Here is a 26,399-nt window from a genome sequence, read left to right on the forward strand (position 1 = left end):
ACTCCTAATTAAGTTAGAAAGAATTTAAATTGTGTGTTCACTGGTTTTTGAAAAGCTGTCTTAGTGCCTCTGTTATAGAGACTTCATATCTATTTGTGATACTGATGCGTTTCCATTGTTTGTTGTTTAAGCTGTATCTTAGAGGAAGTGCACTGACTATACTTTTAATGGTTTGAATCAGGTTTCCACTTCTTCTGTGGTTGAAGGAAAAGAACTCCCCACTCGTAGTTTAAGTGAAAATGCCAAAGTCAGCACCGTGGACAGCGATTCAAATAGAATCATTGCCGTTCATTATGTCCTGGAGGAGAGCAGTGGCTACATGGAGCCGACGTTGCGTATCCTCGCTATTCTCCACACTGTCATTTCTTTCTTCTGCATCATTGGATACTACTGCTTGAAAGTAAGATAGTAAGACACCAAGGTACCTGCATGTGTTCATATATGTGTATGTATATTATTGTTGGATTTCTGCGGTAGCAGAAAAAAGGACATTCTTTTTCTTTTTTTTTTTTTTGCTTTTTTTGGGTCACACCTGGCGATGCACAGGGGTTACTCCTGAATCTGCACTCAGGAGTTACTCCTAGCGGTGCTCAGGGGATCATATGAGATGCTGGGAATCGAATACAGGTCGGCTGCATGCAAGGCAAATGCCCTACCAGCTGTACTATCACTCTAGCCCCCAAGGACATTCTTGAAATTTATTGAAGGATGTTTCCTGAATCGATGCCTGTGGTACAAAGGAAGGAAGTAGAATGAAGCAGAGAAAAGTTGTGCTGCAATATGCACACACCTAGTACAGTCATACTTTAGGCCCTGATGCCAAAACCCTTTTAGTGTTCTTGGATGGGGCAGGATGGCCTGACAAGTTATTGAAGGTAGGCTACTCTGAGAAGAAAATGACTTTTGACTTTCTTTCGTATGACGTTAGTTATGCACATAATAGCCAGTTTCTCCCATAAGCAGACCCCACATAAGTTACCTGCAACACTCTGTCTCTACGCATTGCTTGGTATAATGAAATTAGAGACATGTGTTTTACAGAAACTATGAGCTCTTTGGTTTATTCTGTCATTAGCTGTATATTTATTGCCAGATCCAGCAGAAATGCTTTGCAGTTTGTCACATTTCACACCAAACATAATGCAAGTCTAGACCTAGAGTCCTACCCAGGGAAAAATATAGTTTGGTAAATAAAATTCAAAGTAACTTGTCTCAGTGCTTAGGACTGTTTATTGCCTCTGAAAACCCCTTTTCCTAAGAAGACTCATTCTTACTGTAATGCTTCTACTGTACTTTTATTGTACTTGCTTTTTTATTTTATTTTTTTATTTATTTTATTTTTTATTTATTTTTTATTTATTTTATTTATTTATTTTATTTATTTATTTTTTATTTATTTTATTATTTTTATTTTACTTGCTTTTATTGTACTGTTCTCTATCACCGATTCTGAAACTTTCAGAAGAATTTTGATATATCAGGGCACTGTGATATATGTACATGAAGCTAGAATTTAAATTCCCCCTGAATCCTCTCTCCCTCCTTTTTCTTTACTTTTTTTTGGGGGGGGGCGGTGAATAGTCATGGATATTTCCAGAATGTTTGTAACTTTCTTGTATCTGTGCTTATATAAGACTGTACTAGTGAAAAAATAATATGTTCAGGAGACATTTTGGAAAACTGATGGAGATTTTTGCTGCTGCTGAAATTAAAATTGATCTCATAATAGAATGTAGGCATGAAGATAATAGAATTACTAAAATAATATTCAAAAAAAAACTTCATTCATTAATAAGTATGCGTTTTGTAATAATAATGCTACTGAAAGTATTAGTAGAATTTCTGTATTCTATTGTATATACTTACATCATATATCTAAATATATATGGACAGTAAACATTCTTCTTAATTATCTTGTCAGTATTTAAAATTTATCGTATTAGTGTGATTATCTGTGATCTATATGTTTAAAATGCATATTTATAATATATACCATGAATGCATATTTATATAATATTATCGTATCATCTTTTTTTCCTCTAAAACCTTCTGATGCTTCCTTATGCCTAAATATAGCTGATTCATTTTCACTTAATTTTTATCCTCCTGGAAGCAGCATGGGAAATATATTTTCAAAAACTGTTTCATAAAGATAGTGACCACAAGAGATACCAGTAAATCTAAACTAATTTTAACATGTTTATTTCTCAAATATAGGTCCCCTTAGTTATTTTTAAGCGAGAAAAGGAAGTAGCACGGAAATTGGAATTTGATGGACTTTATATTACAGAACAGCCCTCGGAAGATGATATTAAAGGCCAGTGGGATAGACTTGTGATCAACACACAGTAAGTAAAGGATTCCATAAGACATCTCTGAACTCAAAATTTTTTTAAATTGTAAGACATACAATACTTTGTCAGAGTTCCTGCAGATTTATCAAAAGTTTTACCAAGGTGAATAATAGTTATATATTCAGTCAAGAAAAGCAAAAGACTAAGTGCCATCAGCCTCTTAATGGATGCCATCAATTTTTGCCCTCTGTATTCTGAAGTCCTTAATCAAAAATGGCTCTGAGTTCTTTTCCACAACATTGACGGAATCTAACATCCATTACTCAGTGTTCAGAGAAGTATACAGCCAGGGGTACATAATCTCCAGGGTTATCTCATTCACAAGCACAGAAGTATAAAAAAATTTTTTTCATTAAGATAGAAGTATAGCATTAAAATAAAAAATATTGAGTTTAGCACTTTTAATGTGTCTGAGTTGTAAACTTTCAGTTGGTAACATCAAATAGTCTAACACACAGCCAACTACAAATCATATAATTTTATGCAGACAAGGAAAATTCAAGTACTTTTTCTATACATGAGTTATGTAGCCTGAAGAAATTTAGGTCCAAAAGTATGAGCTTCTGCTTACGTACAAATTCATCACAAAAGTTAAATTTTTCACAATAAGAGGTATTAGTAGCAATATTTTTGAGTACTTTGTACTGTTAAAATGTGAACTAAGTACATTCTGTCATAGTTTCACTTGTTCTTTAATATTTTAGTAACAGATTCTAAATTTTCAAATAGGACTGATTTATTTGTTCATTTTAAGTGTTTATTATCTGTGCTGTGTTTTGATCAGAAACTTTTGCTGTTAATACTAAATTTAATCAAGTATAATCCAAGTTAATATTACATTAAACCAAGGTGCTAGAATGGTGCTTTGTCACCACAGTAAAAAATGCCTTCGAATAATAACTGGTGAAACTAGATATTTTTGCTTCAGAGAAAAAAATAACAAAGTATTTTAGTTGTAATTGAGAAAAACATATGTACTGAAACATGTGTAATTAAAAATATAAGAAGAAACTTACTAATAAATGTGTCCATCTTATCTGCTATTAAACTAGTTGGCCATAGCCTTTTTGTGATTTATATGTATATATTGATATGCTGACATTATTATAATATTTATGGTGCATTATATGTAAAATAATGGAATAAGTTACAAAACTCAGTCATTGTAATTCTTGTGAATAAAAGAGCATGTTTAGATTAATTTTAATTATTTTGTATATTCTGAACAAGCTTACTGTCATTTTTTTAAATGATGATGCTGTTAATATCTACGCCTTTATATCTTTTAGGTCTTTTCCCAACAACTACTGGGACAAATTTGTTAAAAGAAAGGTAATATATCTTAGACAAAATAAGGACCCTATTTTTCTACAGCACAATCTAGATTTGAATGTTATGTGTTTTATTATGTGAATGAGATAGTGCAGTATGTGTCATTAGTTTGTTAATGTCATTTCAAAGTAGCAATAGAATTGAGTATGAACTTCTCCAAAAAATAATTCATAAGGCATTTCTTGTTTTATCGTTATAAAATAATCAGACATTGCTTCATTCTCCCATCCTATGACTCAGGTGAATCAAACAATAGATTGTTTAATTGAACTAAATTGGCTAAGCTCATTTTCCAGGAAGACACCTGATAAAACTACCTGGACTGGATCCCTCTCTAAACAGTAGGCTTTAAATGGTGCTTAGCTATAGAGTATTTGCCTTGCATGTGTGAATCCATAGATTCGATCAGTGAAGATTCTAGATAAATAAACTAAGAAGTAGAAAAGTTGGTGAGGGGGGCTGGAGTGATAGTAGGGTGGATATTTGCCTTGCATGAACTCAACCTGATTCAATTCCCATCACTCCATATGGACAGTTGAGCCTGCTAGTAGTAATTTGTGAGAGCAGGGTCTGGACTAAACGCTGAGCAACATCAGGTATGGCCCCCAAAACCGAAAACAAACAAATAAAAAAATGAGAATGTTAGTTAAAATCGAATTTTATTTACTTTCTATACTTTTATTTATTTAAAAAAATCTTTATAAAGTTTTACTCTTCTGATATTATGGTATTAGAAAGCAGTAGCAAGAACACTGCAGTGAAGTTTTGCTGTAGATGGTGGGGACCATCAAATAAAACCACACAGGATGTTATTGTATTATTATAGGTCACTTCTTTTAAAATAAAATAAAATGTTTAATAGTACTTGTACATTATAATACTTTGAGTGATAGCACAGTGGGTAGGGCGTTTGCCTTGCACACAGCCTACTCGGTTGACCCAGGCTCGATTCCACTGCCCCTCTTGGAGAGCCCGGCAAGCTACTGAGAGTATCTCACCCGCACAGCAAAGCCTGGCAAGCTACCCGTGAGATATTTGATATGCCAAACACAGTAACAAGTGTCACAATGGAGACGTTACTGGGCCCGCTCAAGCAAATTGATGAACAATGGGAGGACAGTGACAGTGATTTTAAAAATAAACTCCATTCTCTATCTGGAGGATCCTCCCAGGAGGGGAGATGCATGTCGAAAGTAGATTATGGACTGAACATGTTTGCCACTCAATGCCTCTTTTGCAGACCACAACACCCAAAAGGAGAGAGAGAACACAGGGGATTGCCCTGCCACAGAGACAGGGGGGATGGGGGGATGGGGGTGGGAGGGATATTATCCATGGTGGTGGAAAATGGGCACTGGTGGAGGGATGGGTATCTGATCATTGTATAATTGAAACCAAAGCACAAAAAATTGTAAATCTACAATTGTAAAATAAAATAAAATAAAATAAAATAAAGGGAAAAAAATAGACTCCAGTTTTGCAAGGCATTATAGAGACTGGAGAGATAGTACAAGCATTAAGATACTTGCCTTGCATGCTTCTGAAACATATTCAATCACTGAATAAGATGTGTTCCACCAAGCACAGCTAGGAGTGATCCGTGAGCACATAATAGATGTATACCCTGAGCATCAATGTGTGTGACCCCGAATCCAAACAAAAACTAAAGAAAGGCAGTGTATGTATTTATTTTGGTGCAAGGATTTTTATTGTTATGTTTTAGGTTAGCTTTGCATTGCATTGGACTACATTCAAGTGAGACCAATACTTTGAAGGAATCATTTAAAATAATTAGAATAGTTTTATTCTTGGGACCAAGAGATAGTACAGTGGGCAGGGTGCTTGCTATACATGCAGTTGACCTGGGTTCAATCCCTTGCGTTCCATATAGTCCCCAAATCCACTAGAAGTGATGCCTAAGTGCAGAGCCAGGTGTAACCACTGAGCACTGCTGGGTATGTGCCAAAAACAAACAAAAATAATATTTGTATTCTTATTTTAAACTTAACAAATAAATAAAGAATAACTATTCCAGATTACTAACACAAGAGTTTCTCTGATGGAAAATATACATTTAGAATTAAATAGATAAACTGTAATTTCAATTAAGAATTTCTGTGACATTCTTACTAGAGAACAATGTGTTCTCTTGGGAATGAGGGTGAGACTATAAACCATAGAGAATGCCCACCCAGATCAGCCCTATCACACTTTTTGTGGATGTTTGGATTTTGCTGTTGTTGTTGTTGTTGTTGTTGTTGTTGTTGTTGTTTGGAGCCTACATCCAGCCCTGCTCAGATGTTACTCCTGATGTTGGGGTTGCTCCCAGCTGCGCAGAGTCCTGGTGGAGAGTGGGGGACAAATATTAAGGAGGGGCATTTTAGGGAGGCCACATAGGCTACAGAGAGAGAGAGGATCAACTCCAGGCCTCTTGCATGGGAAGCATTCTTACTCAGCCTCTTGAGCTATCTCTGCAGCCCCAGTCCAACCCATTTTCAGTGATGTGAGACTAGTGAAAACCAAATTGTTTTAGTAATCTAAACAGCAGATACTAGAGGCTCTAAACATTGTTTGTCTTTGCCTGAATGCATACATTCAGGAGCTACTTCTTATTTCTACTAATATTTCCCTACTCTCAACTTAGTATTTTTCCTTCACCTACTGTAATCATTTACTTTCACATCCATCTTCTCTTTTCCTGGTTCTCATTTCTTTCATCATGTATTTCTTGTCCCCTGTCTTCCTAAGCCCCATTCTTGTACTTGCTATCAGTTCTCTCAATCCTTTCCACTTTCCTTTCATTATTGTTCCTCCATTTTCACTGTTGTATAAGACATTTTTGGCATAAAAACTTTAGACTTCTGTGCCACTGTACAGAGTCAGACATTTTGAGTATAAGGGCAAACTGAACCACATCTAAAAATCTGACATGGAAAAAGCCTGGCATATGTGACAGAAGAGATAGATATGATAGTTTGCTAAGAAGTGCTCCTAATCATCAAAAATATAATCATTAGGATTATAGAATGACTAGGATTATAATCAATACTATAATCAATAATGATCATTGAACAAGGATTAATACTAGTTACAAATGAAACTGAGGATGACAGTATGGGGCCAAGAGTCCATATCTGCTGTTATTTACATTGAATTTAGAATACAATGAGAGCATAATTTGTCTGTAGTGAACATCTGGTAACTTTTTGTAGGAGTCACCAGGGGCTACAGTAGTCTTTGCAGAAGATCATTGCTGGGGTCAGTCACTGGTCAGACTGACCCCAAATCATACCCAGCTTAGCAACTTCAGGTGGGTCACATTTTCTAAGACACAATTTCCTTAAGTGCAGAATAAAATTCTAAAAACAGAAAACCTACATAGTGTGAGAGTCACAGGAAGTAAAGCGTGCCTACATTCTGAGCATAATTCATGACATAAAATATGAATTTAGTAGAAGTTGCTTTTATTTCCTCCTACTTCTTTTCCCAATTACATCAGCTCATCCTATTCTTTTCCAAGTTCCACTGTCAATTGAATTAATAATCTTGTGCCTTATATAGACATTACTTAAAATGCTCTAAGTTTTCATTGACTGTAAGCTGAATAATCACAGAAGATGAAGCATAAATTAGATGTGCCATTCTTACAGGGGTGAATAGCTCGTTGTTGTTTTGTTTTGCATTTCCCTATGATAAACCATTCTTAATACCATTGCAAGCCATAGAAAATTAAAATTCATAAAATTGTATCAGTTAAAAATAGCATAAATTGGGGGTGGATAGATATTACAGTGGGTTAGTATGCTTGCCTTGCACATGGCTGACCTGGGTTTAATCCCCCGCATCTCATATGGCCCCTGGAGCTCTGCCAGGAGTAATTCATGAGTGCAGAGCCAGGGCACCTAAGCATCACTAAGGTGAGCACATAAATTTTTTAAAAAAATATTTATGTGCACAAACACAGGTAGGGTTGCTTAATCATTCAGATCAATGAATTTTTTTTTCCGTTCCAGGTTATGGATAAGTATGGAGAATTCTATGGCCGAGATAGAATCAGTGAATTACTTGGTATGGATAAAGCTGCTCTGGATTTCAGTGATGCCCGAGAAAAGAAGAAGCCAAAGAAAGACAGCTCCCTGTCAGCCGTGTGAGTGCTGCCTCTGGTTTATATTTCATGTCTGGGTTACAATGAGGAAAGAAATGTATAAATGCATTTATACATTTCCCGGTGTATTGATTTCCTTTACTTCATTGTAAAGTAATAAAAAGAGAGATGAGGCAAACTGAAAATGCATATATAGCCTACTTTTCCTGCTGCTGAGTATTTTGAGCTCTGGAATAATTTTTCTTATTAGTTTTTAAAGTTTTTTTCCATTGCTCACATAAAGGAAGAAAAAGTTAAGAATGTTTATGTTTTTGCTGCAGTTTGCCTTTTTTATCCTTAAGTGACATTCTGAAGCTTCCTGTTTGAAACAAAATTTAATTTTCTTATGGAAAGGGAGATATTATTATAGTCCCTTAATCAGAAGTTTTCAAAGTTTGTATCCTATTATTAATTGTTGCATTTTATTAAAATAGCAAAGACTTTGGTGCAGGAAATACTGTGTTATTATGTTACCTGGGAAGTTAACTGTAAAATGAGACACTCAATACAGTCTTTCCATGGAATAATAGAACATAGCTAGACTGAGAAAGTCCATTAAATTGAATTCACATGAGATTATATTTTATTCCTGCATCCACATAACTGTACTTTATTTTATATAAATTTCTAATTAATACCAAAATGTGTGGAGATACATGTTGCATTGTTGTAGATTGCTCTTTTTTTGTCTTATTTATTTGTTTCAAACTATACCCAGTGATACCCAGAGACTTAGAGTTAATCCTTTGAACTAACTACTGACCTCTGCTTATAGATTTTCTTTTAATCTATGAAATGTTTGGTAAGAAGAGTATTGGGTACTTTGGTAGTATTACAGTGAAGTAACTGTGTACACTAAGACTATAAGTGTCAACACCAAGACTATAAGTGTCAATACTACTGTAAACACATTATCTTAACTATAATAAATTATAAGACAAAACAAAATAAACAAAAATGTGTTGGGGGTGAAACATTGTACAGAAGTTAGGGTACTTGCCTAACTTGTAGCTTTAGCTGCCAGCCTGGTTCAAATCCCATCAATGAATATGGGCCTACAAGTACTACTAAGTGTGACCTCAAAGCCAGAAGTGGTCCTCGAACTCAGAGCTAGCAGTGTCCCCTGAGAACTACTGGGACTAGCCTCCAAAAATCAAAACAAAAATACTGACAGCAACTGAAATAACATTGTGTTAGAACTATTTGGGTGGATCATTAAAAATAACATGAACAGGGCTGGCGAGATAGCACAGCAGGTAGGGCATTTGCCTTGCACGCGGCCGACCCAGGTTCGATTCCCAGAATTCCATATGGTCCCCTGAGCACCATTAAGAGTAACTCCTGAGTGCAGAGCCAGGAGTAACCCCTGTGTGTTGCCGGGTGTGACCCAAAAAGCAAAAATGAATAAATAAATAAATAATAAAATAATAAAATAACATGAACATAGTTAAGAAGCAGTTATCTAAGCAGAAGTTGTTTGTTTAAATTTTTTAAGAAACCTTTTTACTTTAAGAAAACAAATATGGAACTAAAGGAATGTGATAATATATGCAAAATGAAATGTACTTATCAATCATCAGAAACTACGGCCTTTATGTTAGAATATTATAAAGAACAAGGACTATAGTGTGTATGGTAATGCTCCTGGTATTAACATGCTCATATCCCCAGTGAGAAATGTAGAATTAACATTTTTACTTAATTATACACTCTAAGGCAATCTATATTACTCTAAAAAATTAGTCTGAAAAAATATAAGGAAAATTTACAGTTTTTTACTATGAACAGTTTACATTAATGTAAATCCCCACTATTTTACAAAGTAACCACATAAAGTTTAACCCCTATAAAAATCCTAAAAAATACATGTGCCATTTATAAATACCTTAAATATCGATAATGTGGGGCCAGAGTGACAGTACAGCAGGTAGGGCGTTTGCCTTGCACATGGTCAATGCGGGTTCTATACTCGTCATCCCATATGGTCCCTCACGCACCTCCGGGAGTAATTTTTGAGTGCAGAGCCAGGAGTAACCCCTGGGCATTGCTGGGTGTGACCCAAAAAGAAAAATATATAGGAATAATGAAATCAGAAAAATAAATATCTATTAAAATATCTACTTTACTGGGAATTAGAACCACTATGTTATTCCTTTATTAAAAATATGTGAAACACTTGTTATATGACTATTTAAACAGGAGAACAGCATATTTTATGCACATATGTTGGTTAATTTTCTGCATTTTACAGGAATAGTTTTTACTTATACCCTATATCTTATAGGGGAGAATACAATTTTAAAAATTCTAAGTAAGATAAATAAGGTTGTATTTTGTTTTGCTTCTTTTTAGGGTCTCCCTAAAAGAAAAAAATCACAAAACTCTGGAATATTCTTTTCAAAACAAGTCTTAGCTACTCCTTTGGGATAGAACTACAGTTGACCTTTAAATAATTTGTCATAGAGGTTGGGTTCATCAATAGGGTTACTGATCTGCACTTAGTACAAAATCCTCCTATAATCATTAGTACAAAATCCTCATATAATCATTAACTCCCCTGAAACTAACTATACCTCTCCCTTGGTATCTGCAGATCAGGGGGCTATAATTTCAGGATATCTACAAACACTGAAAGTCATGGTTTATTGTAGCTGACCCTCCATTTCTGTGGATTCTGCTTCCACAGATTCAACTAACATCCAAGGTCAGAAGGCTAGTTAACTCTTTCGCTGAAACAGACTAGAAAATTTTGCATATATATGATCCATACATGTATCCATGCAGTTCAAGCCCATGCTGTTCAAAGGCCAACTGTAGTTTCTTGAGATAGTTTCTGTCTTGTTCCATGAGAAGTGCGTGCTAGCCAGCTCTTGGAAGCCTATGAACGGTTGAAGGAGGGAGGGAGGTTAGTGTGGGAGGAAGGGACAGAAGACCCAGCTGTGCTCAGGGCTTCCTCCTGGCTCTGCTCTTAGAGATCACTCCTAAGGGTGCTCGGGAAAACATATGTGGTACCAGGGATCCCTGATACCTGTATTTGCAAATGATTCTTTTTCTTTTCTTTTCTATTATTCTTTCTTTTCTATTTTTTTGTCATTTATTCCAGACTGAATTCTATTGATGTGAAGTATCAGATGTGGAAACTCGGAGTTGTTTTTACTGACAATGTAAGTTCTACTTCAGTACCAACAAAGTAAAATACACTCTGATTAGATCAATTTGTTAAGCTTTTGCAGAGTTATTTGTAATCATCTACTCTACCACTGGGCTGGAGCAATAGCACAGCAGGTAGGGTGTTTGCCTTGCACGTGGCCAACCTGGTTCGATTCCTCTGCCCCTCTTAGAGAGCCTGGCAAGCTACTGGGAGTATCTTGCCCACACAGCAGAGCCTGGCAAACTCCCCATGGCGTATTCGATATGCCAAAAACAGTAACAACAAGTCTCACAATGGAGACATTACTGGTGCCCGCTCAAGCAAATAGATGAACAATGGGAAGACAGTGCTACAGTGCTACTCTACCCCCATACCCACTCTGTTTGCAGACAGTTATTTATGAAAGTTGTTGACTCTGAGAAGAAAGCTCTTCATCTGCTGAGCACCATCAGGCCAGAGCAGCATTTTATCACTCACTGGATCCAGGACTCACTGCTATGACCCCCAGGTCCCCCAGAGCTGCTGCTGAGGCTCCTATCGAAAAAATAAGTTATTCAGATACCAATCCTGTTGTAATAGTTGAAAGATGAATATGTGTATATTAAAAAACGAGACATAAAAAGTTCATGCATATTTTCATTTAGGTATTAAGTGAGAAATGTCATTTTTGAGTTTTACATATGCTTTAAGGCCTGGAGAGATAGAACAGCGGGTAGGGTTGCTGGTCTTACGTGTGGCCAACCTGGGTTTGATCTTTGTCACCCCATATGTTCCCTGAATCCTGCCAGGAGTGATCCCTGTGAGCAGAGCCAGGAGTAAGCGCTGAGCACTTCCAGGTGTTACTCAAAAACCAAAATAAATAAATTTGTTTTTAAAAAGGAAATTATAAACATAAAAACATTAAAGTTAATTGTGACCAATTTAAGTATTTCCAAATTAAGTATAATAAATTATTGTGTGTTTGCTTGTTTCTTTTTCTCTTTTTATCTTTTTTTTATCAAATAACCCAATTATATTGAGGGGGTGGAATGTCACTTACACTCATTTCTCGATCACCAGTTTTTGTGGCAGAGAACCACATTTTCCTGGCCTCACTTGCCTAGTACTTTTGATACTGTTTAATCTTCTAATTTCCATTGAACTGATTGTTACTGCCAGCTGTTTCTGTGCTCTCATTTTCTGGCTGTGGGAAGTTGCTTGAAGCAATCATGAAACTGGTGAATAAGCCAATGAACTTTTGCTGTAGCGTCTCAGCCTGGCCTCACCTAGTGCTTCATTATTCTCAGTATCCTGTTAATAAGGACATGCAAACATATTCTAACACTTTCCTAAAGAACCCATGCTGTGTTTTTTTCCTTGAACATTCCATTTAAATCTCAAATTGTTCTCTGATGTTAGCACTGACTTTTACATTGAATGTTAGGTCCAATCTTTGAAACACTCTGACCACCCCTTTCAAATTATTCTAGTTCCATGGGCACAGAATAATAGTTATCTTAAAGATTTGTCCTAAGAGCTGAAAAAAAGTAAGCTTTGTGTCTTTTAGAACAAAAATGAGCCTTAAACTATCAATAAGGTGTCTTGTAGTTCATTACCTATCTACTAGTGGAAGCACCCACCTTCCTACATCTGAAGCCAGCATCACTGTTTTCCATTAAAGTAACCAGGTCATCTTGGTTTTTACTGCCAAGGTTGAACCTTCTTAATTATAATGCTTACTCAGTCCATTTTTTGCAACAGTTTGTGCCTGATATTACCATGCTATATGCAATGTGTACTTTTTGTTTCCCCTAGTGCAGTGGTTTTTAACCTTTTTACAACTGTGGGCCAAGCCTGTTCCATGGATCAGAGGTTGAAAACCACTGCTCTAGAGAACTGGGGCATGAGAAGACACTGGAAGGAGTATGAAGTGACTTCTTTAGGAATCGTAACGTTATTAGATTTCCGTTGATGATACCAACAGTGCATGGCTGCCGTTTGGTGAATTATCTCTTTTAACATGCATTCAGTCTTCACTAAAGCACAGTTTCTCTCTGAAACATAGCTGGTACTATAAAATGTAATATGTGATTTCATATTATTAATTGAAATATAGGATTTTATATTTTTAATTTAAATATAGGCTTATATAACTATGTGTGTATTATTTTAAGTCTATATATGCAATATATAATGTATGTAGTATATTTACATTTTTCAAAGAGCTAAATTTTTTATATTTCCTACCTACTTATGAGGAGTATCCCCAAAGTAAATGAAGAGAATCCATGTATAAATATGTATATGTATATATGTATAATTTAAACATATATAGTCAAGTGTAAGTCTTACTATAAACATGTTTTCATCAGATTTTGAAATTTATATGAAAAGATTTATTTTCTAAATATGTTTAAGCCTAATATCTAATTTGGTGTGTGTGTTTTCTAAACGTGTAGTTTATCACTGACATTTTACGTCTCTTCACATGCTCACAAACAACCCACTAATAATTTTATATCAGTGTCCCGTAGCAAATGTATTATCCATTCCCTCCTCCATTCCACCCCACTAAATCCCTTTACCTGTCCACAATTTACTTTTGTGGGGTTTTTTGGAGGGAGGAGCACACTTAGCAATGCTCAGGATTTACTCCTGGCTCTGTGCTAAGGGATCATTTTTGACAAGGCTTAAAGGACATTTGGGGTACTATGAATCAAACCCAGGTCAGCTGCATGCGAGATGAGGGTCTTTCTTACCCCTATATTACCTCTCCAGCCCCTCACTATGAATTCTTTCTGCCAGTATTTTTGTTCTTCCTGCTAACCAGACTCGAAGTATTTGCTTGAAGAAATTCTTTTTCCTTCTTCTTAACAAAAATATATATACTTAATATTTTGCCTAATTTAGGTCACACCCTTATCCTTGGTAATTATAAGGTTCATTTTGGCTCTCATAATTCATGATATTTGCCCTGAAATCTCCTAATTTAATGGTTTTGCTACTTTAGAAAGTACCTTGACCTAAGTTTTCCCATTCTAATTTGTAAATTGGAATTAAAATCACCTATTTATCAGGCATCTTGCTAGAACAAAACAAAGACACTGTGCATCCAAATGTATAGAACACTGAGTGGTACCTAGTAGATACTGCACTGTAGTACTTACTGTCATTGTCACTGTCCTCCCGTTGTTCATCTATTTGCTCAAGCCAGCACCAGTAATGTATCCTTTGTGAGACTTGTTGTTGCTGTTTTTGGCATATCAAATATGCCACGGGGATCTTGCCAGGCTCTGCCGTGTGGGCAGGATACTCTTAGTAGCTTGCCGGGTTCTCCAAGAGGGATGGAGGAATCGAATCCTGGTAAGCTGTGTACAAGGCAAATGCCCTACCTGCTGTGCTATTGCTCCAGCCCAGTAGATACTACAGAAATTTTTATAAAACAATACATTTCATATGACATTGTTTTATTTTTATTTTTCTTTAAGGAAATATACATTTTGTCATGCCTTGAAACAAAGTTAGAGTTAAAAATTACTTATAAAAAAAGAAAAAGGAAAAGCTTTTGCAGGAGATGAGATTAGTACATAAAATGTGACAGTGGTCTTTCCTTTTCTCTCCCTTCTTTTTGGGATGGGACACTTGGTGACAGAAGCTTTGTTGCCCTGACTCAGGGTTGTGACTATTTTCTAACAGTTCTTTTCTCCCCACTACATTTGGAACTCTTAGCTCATGGGGGAAAGATCTTGTCTTTATATACTCTGATTCTCTAGCGACTTAGATGTTCCAATAAGACAGATTTTGAGGGCCTTTTTCTGTAAGGTCCATTTCCTTTCCATACACAGACCAGATAATGAAGGTAAATAGACTGCAGGAAGCCAGTGAATGGATATCTACCACTTCTGTCATGCAGCAGGACCAGACCACATGACTTTGCAGGCTTTGTATGGCCACAGGCCGGATGTTTTCCACCCCTCTACAGGATGTGCCCATATGCCTCAACTTGGTCTCATGCCCTTTCAATCCCATAGTACTTTTTCTGATATTATCTTCTACTTTTCCCAACCCAAACTGGACATGTTTTCTATTCAATGTAAAGCTGATCCTTTACATTAATTAAAATTAAGAAATCTTTTTTGCTATGGATACCAATTGTAATATTATTTTATAGCCTTTCAGTGGTATCAGAAATTATTTGAGTTTTTTCACAGACTTGTATTGACTCATGTAAGTGAAGTTCTTAGTTAACAAGACACTTCATATTAAGCTTTGAAAGTAGTAGATCTCAACAAACACTCATTACTGGGGTAAGTAATGGAAGTTGGAAGAGAGAAGAGGTGGGGGGAAGGAAAGTTGGTTAGTTCTTCGTTTGACTATAATGCAAGAGTTCCCAACTGGGGCACTTTTGTTCTTCAGGTGACATTTTACACTGTCAGAGACAATTCTGGTTGTCACAGCTGGAAGATAGGGGGCTGATGTTGGCATCTCATGAGCAGAGATCAAGAATGCTTCTAACCATTGTATAATACACAAGGCAGCTCCACAACAGTCCTCTAGTCCCAGCTATGAATAGTGTTGAGTTTCAGAAATCTTGCAGTCAGATATTAATAAAATTTTCTCTGTGGGAGGATAAAGAAAAATAAAATGATTTTGATACTAATGATATTAAACTAAATAAAAATAAAACATGCAAACCAATATAGCTATTATGATCTTTATCCATTGATAGTCTAAGGGAGAGTAAATGGGGTGATTATGACATTGAAATCAGAGTTGATTTTAACAATAGTCTTGAGTTCTGTTCCCTGATATGTTTATCTCTTCTGTTTCATCTTCTTAGTCCTTCCTCTACTTAGCCTGGTACATGACTATGTCCGTTCTTGGACACTATAACAACTTTTTTTTCGCTGCTCATCTTCTTGACATAGCTATGGGATTCAAGACCTTAAGAACTATCTTGTCATCAGTAACTCACAATGGCAAACAGGTAAATGTCTAAGTTTTTTATTCCTGAAAAAACTACAATAACAACAAAATTAAAACCAAGTCTCAAAATAATATTACATAGTTTGAAAGATTTTTCTGTGATTGGAACACCTGTACTTTTTTTTTTTAGAAATCATTATGGCAAAGAAGAAAAGTGCCTGCCTTAGAAGCAGGTTGGGGAGGTGAGGGTGGCTGAAGGGATGCAGGGAATATTGGTGGTAGGAAATGTACACTGGTGGAGGTATGGGTGTTGAGGCATTTTGTGACTGAAACCTGATAATAATGCTTTGTAACTGTATCTCACAGTGATTCAATTTAAAAAATAAAAATAAATAAAACTTTAAAAAAATCCTAAATGCACAGCTTATGCAACTTTTTATTTATGAATTTCTATCTAATAAAGGGATAAAGCCTCAAAAAATAGAAATTGTTATGGTTAGTAAGTATAGATCTATATGCAAGTGTTGGCATCACTAGTTAGGTATGTGACTTTGAGTTAATTTTTTAGCACTTTTTAAATCTCATCTCCCTCATTTAAAACATAAAGATCTCATAAAATCATCTCCCTGTGGGGTCTTGGAAAATTAAAGGAAAACATCATTTTAGAAGTTTTAACAAAGACATCCCCCTATATACAATAATACAGGTAAAATTGGCTATTAATTTTGATACTAATAAAGTGTCTTTGATACAATGGAAACAATGGAATGTGTAATTGAGAACTACCATTACCAACACACTAGTTGTTTTAGTGTTGAACATGAGATGCTGCGTTCTTCCCATAATGGATGTTTTAAAAAAAATCCATGTGTATTTTAAAACTGAACAGAAGTTCGACTTGAGTGATAGTAAAGCAGGGAAGTTGTTTGCCTTACATGTTGCTGACCCAGGTTCCATCCCCAGTACTCCATAAGGTCCCCAAGCCTGCCAAGAGTAAACCCTGAGTGCAGAACCAGGAGTGAGCTCTGGGCATCAGCAGTTCTGTCCCCCAAACCAATCAATCAATAAAATTGAAAAAAATTGATCTTTCATTCTTGACTAACTTAATGCAAAATAATCAATTTATGTTCTAACAAAATTCAAAGGTAATATTAAAACTTTAAGTACCGAAAAATTTATTATATAATATCTACTTACTGACATTCAGTATCAAGTGTTCCTTAAGAGTGCAGTCTATGTCAGTAATTTAAATGAATACAGTTCTTGTCCAGAATTTTATAATATAGCATACTTTTTACTTTGTACCTCTCCAAAATCTTTGAGCTGTATGCACAATAAAATTTACATTATTTTATTCATTTAAAGCATGGTTCTTAAATGTGATACTTTAGTTTCTGAATGAGTTCAGTGACAAAAGAAAGTACTATTTGTACTTACTAGTCAGTAAATCAGTTTGAACTCAAAGAACTGAAATTGTGTATTTTAGCACCAAACACCACCCCCCAAAGGCCTTATCTTACTTTCAATAATTTTCTAAATCTTTATTTTGTTGGGGGTGGGGCATTAAATATGATTTCCCTCTTTTGTAGAAATACAAAAAGTTTACTTGTCCTTATGGATGAAACATGTAAAAAATTTTAATGATAATATAACTCTTAATGAATTGGGCTCTCTATTAAGTACTGTTTTCTCTAGATAATAGTATGTTTTTGTTTGGGGGTTACACATGGCTGTGCTCAGGGCTTACTCCTAGCTCTGCATTCAGGTGTCTCTCCCGGAACACCTTGAGATCATATGGGTTGCCGGGGCTCAATCCCAGATTAAATGGGTCTAAACAAGCACCCTCTCTGCTGGATCATCTCTCCAGTCCCTCTCCAGATAATTGTATAGTGTTTCTTTCTGTTTTAATTCTACACAGGTTCTATTTTTTAATTTTTTTTCTACTGTCATATTGTGCTGGAGCGATAGCACAGCAGGTAGGGGGTTTTCCTTGCACGTGGCCAACCAGGCCGACTGGAGTTAGATTCCTCCTCCCCTCTCGGAGAGCCTGTCAAACTACTGAGAGTATCTCCCCGCACGGCAAAGCCTGGCAAGCTCCCCGTGACATATTCAATATGCCCAAAACAGTAACAACAAGTCTCACAATGTTACTGGGCCCGCTCGAGCAAATTGATGAACACTGGGAGGACAGTGACAGTGATTGTCATATTGGTTTGCAATCAAGTAAACATTTATGTTTCAGAAATATAATGTTACCATGCCATACCCATTGGTAAGATAACTTTGTATCATAGTACTGTAAAGTCCTTATTTTTAATTTTGGGGGCTATTCCCAGTGGTGCTCAAGGCTTGCCCCTGGCTCTGTGATCAGGGATCACTCACTCCTGGAGGTGCATAGGGGACCACAATGGTACATGCGAGGCAAATGTCTACCTGTTGTGCTATGGCTCTGGCCCCCAATGTAAAATGAGTTTTTAAAGCTTACTGTTTGTCACTTCAATAAGAAATAAAGTGATGTATAGTAATAAGATGAAATAGCACATTTTAGAAATATTTCAATATGCCAAACACAGTAACAACAAAATCTCCAATGGAGACGTTACTGGGCCCGCTCGAGCAAATCGACGATCAACGGGAGGGCCTTTACCTTTACCTTTAATTTCTGATAAAATTAGAAATTCTTATTTTCACTTACAAATATCTCAATTTAAGCTTACATATTCTATATATATATAGTCTATCTATAGATAGATAGATATGTACACACATATACTTATATGGTCATTTGGAATTAAAGTGCATAGATCTGAAAAAGTGCCTTTAAAATTATTATATCTAATTATATAATGAGTATGAGTATAATTATAATTGGCTTTTAAAATAACATTAGAAATTAATTTTTGAGGTATTTTATTTTGATGAATAATAACAAATATAATAACAAAATTTCTGTTTTAGCTCTCAGAATATTTGTTCTGAAAATATTTGATATCATTAACAGTTTTGTGTTTCCAGATTTGGGAAGCAATACAACTTTCTTTTTAGTTTTTGCTATAATTGAATGAAAATGTTTTATAATTCACCCTCTTACTATCATAACAAGAGAATGAATTAGTTTTTTTATTAGGAATATAAATTATTTAAAAGACATGGAATTTCTTGAAAGTATTTAATATAGTTTTACTGCTGATAAAAATGAACATTTTAAGCAGCTTATTAATATTGTTAATAAATTTGGATGTGAAAATCAGAATTTACTCATATTCTAGCTCTAGTATGGATTTATTAACCAATTCTGTAATTGAGTTTTTGATAAAATAGTTTGACAACTTGAAAAAAGGAATAAAAATTATGAAAATAAATTTCTCCAACTGGTGGTTATGAAAGGCAAATAAAGTGTGGCCTTAATTAGTTTCATTAATAAATCTATGTAATTGTAGATTCTCCCTTTTTACAGAGATATCAAAACTAACAGTTTTATACATATATATCTCTCTTGATTTATAATCTCTTTTCAATGTCACATTGCTTTACAGCTTGTATTAACTGTCGGTTTATTAGCTGTTGTTGTATACCTCTATACTGTTGTGGCATTTAACTTTTTCCGAAAATTCTACAACAAAAGCGAAGATGGTGATACACCAGATATGAAATGTGATGATATGCTAACAGTAAGTTCATACATTTTGATCTCATGTGTATAAAAAGTGTTTTTCAATGTTTTTGCTTCTTTACTGTAATTATATATAGTATATACCACAGAAATTAATGCATATGATTAAATGTTGTAACTCTCATAAGAACACAGTTTTTTTTTTTAATTTGAATTTCCTCCCCATTCCTATCTTTCAGTTATTCTGTTGTTTCAGTGAGTTGCACACATTCCTGTTTGTGGTTCTTGTTTATTTTTAGTAGTGGTGTTGGCTGGGGGTCAACATCAGGTTACAGTGCTACACTCTTGTCTGCAGTGCTCATGAAGGTTTGCATTCCTTAAGTTGTGCTGTCTGCACATAATGCTTTGCCACATTTTCCGTTCTTAAATGCAAAACAGATTAAGCTGTAGTTGTGGTACTCACTCCAATCTCACCAGATACCACATTTCTTTTTATTATTTTTATTTATTTATTGCTTTTTGGGTCACACTCAGCAATGATCAGGGTTTACTCTTGGTTCTGTACTGAGGATTCACTCCTGGTGCTCCTCAGGGGACCATATGGGATGCTGGGAACGAAGGCAAATGCCCTGCCCACTGTGCTATCACTCCAGCCCCAATACCATATTTCTTTGTTTTGTTTTGTTTTGTTTTTTTATAATGCAGGAGCACTGCTAGTTATTCAGCCATTGATTAAGGATATCACGTTTCTTTACTGAATCACTTGCACATCTTTGTAGTAACAGTACTTGCCAAAGGGTTGTACATTTCTACATGCTACTTATATCTGGATTCAGGTAGATGGAGATTGTTTGCAGTGCTGGGTGTTGTGCATGGGCTGCATGAACTAAAACTATAGAGTTCCAAGATCACACTTGGCATTTGTGGTACGCTGGGCATTTGAACCCAGAACCATATACTTGCAAGGTAGGCACTCTAAGCCACTTTTCTAATCTTCTACACCACATATCAAATTTTCACTTTTAGTGAAACACAAAAGATCATTATATGGAGGGCATATCAGACTGTGCTCAAGGCTTACTCCTGACTCTGCCCTCAGGGATCACTCTTGGTGGGGCTTTGGGGTGACAAGTGGTTCCAAAAGTGAACCCTAGTCACTTTGTAAAAGGCATGCACCCCACCCACTCTACTATTGCTCTGACCCACAATGTATCATTTCTGCTGAATTCTTTTTCATGTCTGCTGCACCAATTCTGATCATAGGAGGATTCTTCAGTAAAGTACTTAAAACTGGAAGAATTAATGCTAATACATTGGCCTATTGTTTTTATATTGTAGGACATCATATAGAATTACTTCCAGATCCAGGGAGGTCTTTTTTTGAGGGGGAGGGGATGGACAGCTGGCGGTGGTCAGAGCTTACTCTTGGCTCCGTGCTAAGGAATCACCCCTGGCATACTCAGAGACCATACAGGATGCCAGCAATAGAACCCAGGTCAGGCGTGCTACCTGTACTATTTATCTGGCCTGACATTTTGAATGCTTAGTTATTTCTTCTCCTTAAGGGCTCTAACTGAATTAACTAAAGTTTAAAATGTTACTTCTTAATGAAACTGTTAGACCAGGCATGTAGCTGAGTTGTAGATAGCATGCCTTGTATGCATGAGGCACTAGGCCCAGAACTACAAAAGCAAAACAAAACTAAAGTCAAGCACAAGTAATAACATTATGCAACCGGGCCCTGAAACAAAAAACTTAAATGAGCACTGCAGCCAAGTGTGCGGGCACCAAAACCTTCTGTCATTCCTGGTGAGTCCCATAGTAGTATGTGTGTGTATATGTGTGTGTATGTGTGTGTGTTTGTAAGGGGGTGGAAGGTGAATTAAGCACCACAGCTAGTCATGCATGTGACCCCCAGTCATTGTAACAAGTGTAAGGCCTTGAGTTTGATCCCTGCCACTGAAAAAACATGGGCGATAGTAAATAGGTCAAAGGGCTGGAGTGAATGCCCAAGCAGACACAAGACCTGAGTTCGTGGTCACTGGTAACACATAACCTTTCAGTTACAACAGATTGTAATCTTGGTGCTTGATGGTTGAGAATTTAAAGAGAAAGATGAAAAGACAAACAACTTAGCTTTGTTTTGTGTTAATTATCCTGACTTAAATTACTTTTTACGTCTTAATTTTAAAATAAATAGATATTAAGACTTTTGTATTTTTCCATAGAAATATTATATTGTAGGATGAAAATTATACAAAATATGTACTTCTCAGAGGTAAGAGATGAATCTACCAATGAACTCCAAATTAAGATATCTACATATTAGGTCACTTTTGTAACTAAAAGACCTTGACATGAAAATAAAATACTCCAAATGATTTAATAGGGGAAGCTACTAATATAAATGTTTATAGTTAAGTTTTTGAACTAGAGAATAGCAAGTTTATGGAGTGGAATAGTTATAAATGGGCTCTAATACACACTCACATTGGAAATATGATAAAGGTGACATTTGAAATCATGAAATTCAAAATTCAAAACTTGATTTAGGGGAAATTGTTTGAGATGGTTACTAACCAAACCCATTAAATAAAAATAAATTCTGACTGGAACAAATAGTTCAATGAGTAAAAAAATGGGAAGGAAGGAAGGAAGGAAGGAAGAAAGGAAGGAAGGAAGGAAGGAAGGAAGGAAGGAAGGAAGGAAGGAAGGAAGGAAAGAAGGAAGGAAGGAAGGCAGGCAGGCAGGCTGGCTATGCTTATTTGGAGAAAGATACAAATTACATTAACTAGGAAAAATGCAAGATTCTGGAGCCTATCATAATTGGATCCTAAATAAGTGTCCTCTCCCCCCCCCCCCCGTCAGACACACACATACACACACACACACTCATGCATTCACACGCTTGCACACACCAGAATGCATATGCTAGCCATTTAAGAATATGTCCACTATTTTCCTGAAAGGACATATGAACTGTTAACGACAAGGGTTCGTTGATCTTTGAATAGATAACAGTGAAATTTTATGCAATAAGGGACCAATTGATCACTAGGTGTAATGTCCATCAGAGTGGTTAATACTGCATCTCATACCCTGCCTGTTCCAGGTCAAGTGTGGAGTGCCCTCTAAAGACCCTCCATCTCCTCTTCTGTGAGCTGCCTTTAATCTCCTTTTAGCCTCTTTTTGACACTGAAGACTTGAAAGTGGCTGGGCAGAGGCTGGGAACATAATGGAGTTCAGGAGAGGGCTGCAAGATACCGAGATGTAGCAATGAATACTAATCGTGTGCAGTTATGTGTCCAGTGACTCCTGGAGATTCAGTCACATTCTGCGAGCCACTCCCATTCCCAGAGGTCGTGATGTTCAATGTCTTATCTTATTCCAGCCTAGTGGGAAGTGGTCATGATTTCAGATTGTGATCTTCAGTGGCCTCTGTTAGCCAGTGAGAACAGCACGTGGCTTTAGAATACTGCTCCTACCATTGAAACACCCCTGCAATATTCTGATTGCTCTTTCTCTCCTGAGTCATATTTGGTCTTGTTCAAGTTGCCCAAATAGTATCTGTAGGTGTGTTACATTAAATCTCATTCTCAGAGTTTGCATGGCTTATGTTTGTCAATGTACTTACTAAGAGAATATGCCACAGATCATCAAAATAAGAGATAGATGAAGAAGTCAGCTTTCAGCACCGATTGATTTTATTAAGTAATGTGAGATATGCAGAGAGAAGGTAGAGAATTTGGCCTCATGTTAGGATAAAGCAGTAAGGCATCACTTGATGTTTTCAGGTGTGGACTAGGAACTGAGGGGGAACTTGATTTTGTTGAGCTGGAAGGATTTCTATCCTTATGAAGAAAAACTATGAACAACTCTGCTGTATTTATATCTCTGACCATAACATAATCCTGCTTTTTACTCGGGTGGTGAAGTTTGGGTATCAGACCTATATATTTTGGGTCTTCTTCTTTTGCAAGAGAAAACTCATGCCAAGAGAAAAATTCCAATTCCATATCTGCAAATCAATAAATGCAATATACTACACCAATGAAAGGAAGGGTATATACATTATATTGTCAATAGATGCTGAGAAAGCATTTGACAAAATTCAACACCAATTTATGATGAAAAATGTCAATAAAATTGAAGCGTTGCTGAAATCCCCATCAGAAGTCAGAAAAAAAAACATGCTGCATGCCTTGAAAAGTGGAAAAACACTGTTCTTTTATATTATTGGACACAGTTAAGCTCTTGCTTCAGAACTGGGCTCAGAACAAAGTCAAGAGCTTCATTTTATAGAATATCTGATGGGGGTTGGAGCATTTGCAGACAGCTACGAGGAGAGTACAGAGGCAGTAATTCCAACGCATTTCATTTTGTAAAGCAGGGTCTGGACATGAGCATATTCGCACATGCTCTTAGGTTACCAAGGTTACAAAGCAAGATTCTGGGCAGCTCAAGGACATTCTGAACATACTCCATCGTTAAATTATGTCACCCAGACTCAGCTGCCCCTTGACGTCTTCTGCTTTCTGGCGTTAACCTTCTTGAAGTCAGCCTGTTTGAAATGTGGATAGTCATGGTTCTCTTTTTCTCAGTGGAAGAAGTATGCCTCAGTTTAATAAATATCATACAGTATAAATTCACAGCTAATATCACACTTAATAGGGAAAAATGGATAACTTCTTTAAAATCAGAAACACAGGGCCAGAGTGATACTACAAAAGGTAGGGCACTTGCTTGCATGCAGCAACCCAGGTTAGATTCTTGACATCCCATATGGTCCCCTGAGCCTCGCCAGGAGTGATCCCTGAGCTCAGAGCCAGGAGTAAGTCCTGAGCATCAACAACTGTGGGGCCCCTGAAAACCAAACAAACAAAATAAGAAACAGGGCAAATTTGTCTATTCTTACCACTTTTAAGTTAGTAATAGAAATCTTAGTTCAAAAAATTATTAGCAAGAAAGAGAGAAATTGAGCATGGGAAAGAAATGAAACTATTATTTACAGATAACATGAATATAAATATATATACATATATATCTTTATAATCCTAAAGATTCTACAATAAATCATTAAAAAACAGTAAATGACTTTTTTCTTTTCTTTTTTTTTCTTTTTGGGTCACACCCGGTGATGCACAGGGGTTACTCCTGGCTCCTCACTTAGGAATTACTCCTGGCGGTGCTTAGGGGATCATATGGGATGTTGGGGCTCGAACCCGGGTCAGCTGCCTGCAAGGCAAATGCCCTACCCGCTGTGCTATCACTCCAGCCCCAGTAAATAACTCATCAGATAACAAAATCAAAACACGAACATTTGTTTTATATTCATATAATAATCCTCCTCAAAAAAGAAGTTAAGTAAACAACCCGTTATAATGGAATCACAAAAATTAAATCTTAGGAATAAATTTAATAATGCAGGTGAGAACTATAGAAACAAAAAACTGCAAGATGGGCCAGAGAGCTCTCTCAGAGGGCTGGAGCACATGCTTTGTGTAGGTTCAGGCCTAGCACTGCATGGTCCCCTATATACTGCCAGAAGTATTCCCTGAGCACTGCTGAGTACAGAAAAAAAGAAAAAAGCTACAAGATACTTTTATAAAATCTAGGTTAAGACACGAGGAGGTAGAAAGACAATTTCATGTACATGGTTAGGAACCTAGTCAAAATGTTTAATTGTACCGAATCTAATATAAATTTACACAGTTATTTATCAAAATTCCAATGAAATGTCTTAAAGAAAATAGAATAAATAACACTGATGTTTATATGGAATCCTCAGAGAACCCAGATAGCTAAAGCCACCCTGTGGAACAAAAGGCTTGTGGGTGCCTTAAAGGCACAAACTGCGTCTCAGAACTTACAGCAGGTGGCACTGTGGCTGCAGTGTCCCTGCAGTTTTGCAGGCTGATTCCCACTTCTTGCTTTACTTATTTTCTTATTTATGTATTTAGAATTTAGAATGGTGCTGTGAGCCTGAGGATCTAATTAAACATCCTGATAGAATTGGAACCTCCTCTCAACTGTATGGAGGAGAAAGTGAAAAATTACCCGAAGTTCAAGAGTCAAGGACAAAAAGATGATTATAGCACAAGAACCAGGCAGATAGACTTGGCTTTTGTGTAGGAACATTTACCTCCAGAAGTTGAATCAACCTCAAATGCATAGCAGCATTGCTAGGAGAAATCATAAGCTCTCAGTTCTCACAGACAAACCCTAAATCCCTTGAATCAAAAATCTTAGAGAAGGTACCAAGATCTGTGTCACTGTCACTGTCACTGTTCTTCCCCTGTTCATCTATTTGCCCGAGCGGGCCCAGTAGCCTCTCCATTGTGACACTTGTTACTGTGTTTTGGCATATTATATACGTCACAGGGAGCTTGCCAGGCTTTGCTGTGCGGGCTGTGTATTTTGATAAAAAGCTTTCTAGGTAGTTGAGATAAATGCACTCCTTGGGAAATAATCTGCTTAGGTAATTATTCTGAATCACTTAATTTCCTCTCTTTTACCAATAAATATTCACACTTCAATCTCTCCTCCATCCCTCCCTTTATTCCTTTCTTCCTTTTTTCCCCCCTTTTTCTCCCTCCCTCCCTCCCTCCCTCCTTTCCTTCCTTTTTTTCTTTCTTCCTTCTGAGGAAGCCTCAGTTTCCCCTTGCCAGCTGCTGCTTTTTTGACTGCCCACATCCTACATTTTTGACTTTCTGCAAATCCCTGGGCTCTTTCTGACAGTTAATAATGATTCAACATAAAATTCTGCCCCAATGTTTAGGCTCACTGGGAGGCTAAGTTAATGGGCAGTACCTAAGGCTGATGGTCAGATAAGCATCTGTTTGATCCTTGCACTCGCTGATTAACATAATTATCTATAATAAAATGCAAAGAGCTCCGGTT

General features: G+C 36.4%; 1 protein-coding gene across 1 annotated transcript in view; it reads left to right on the top strand.

Annotated features, from left to right (window-relative positions):
- RYR2 (ryanodine receptor 2) overlaps positions 1-26,399 on the top strand; it is a 754,458-nt gene that overhangs the window by 714,816 nt on the left and 13,243 nt on the right. Inside the window, exons 95-101 of the mRNA XM_056113587.1 lie at positions 182-400; positions 2,218-2,348; positions 3,644-3,686; positions 7,700-7,833; positions 10,934-10,994; positions 15,801-15,947; positions 19,423-19,557. Coding sequence (XP_055969562.1) covers positions 182-400; positions 2,218-2,348; positions 3,644-3,686; positions 7,700-7,833; positions 10,934-10,994; positions 15,801-15,947; positions 19,423-19,557 — 870 coding nt within the window. The remainder of the gene's footprint in view (positions 1-181; positions 401-2,217; positions 2,349-3,643; positions 3,687-7,699; positions 7,834-10,933; positions 10,995-15,800; positions 15,948-19,422; positions 19,558-26,399) is intronic.

Source organism: Sorex fumeus, unplaced genomic scaffold, assembly GCF_029834395.1.
Source record: "Sorex fumeus unplaced genomic scaffold, SorFum_2.1 ptg000021l, whole genome shotgun sequence".
NCBI classification, from domain to species: Eukaryota; Metazoa; Chordata; class Mammalia; order Eulipotyphla; family Soricidae; genus Sorex; species Sorex fumeus.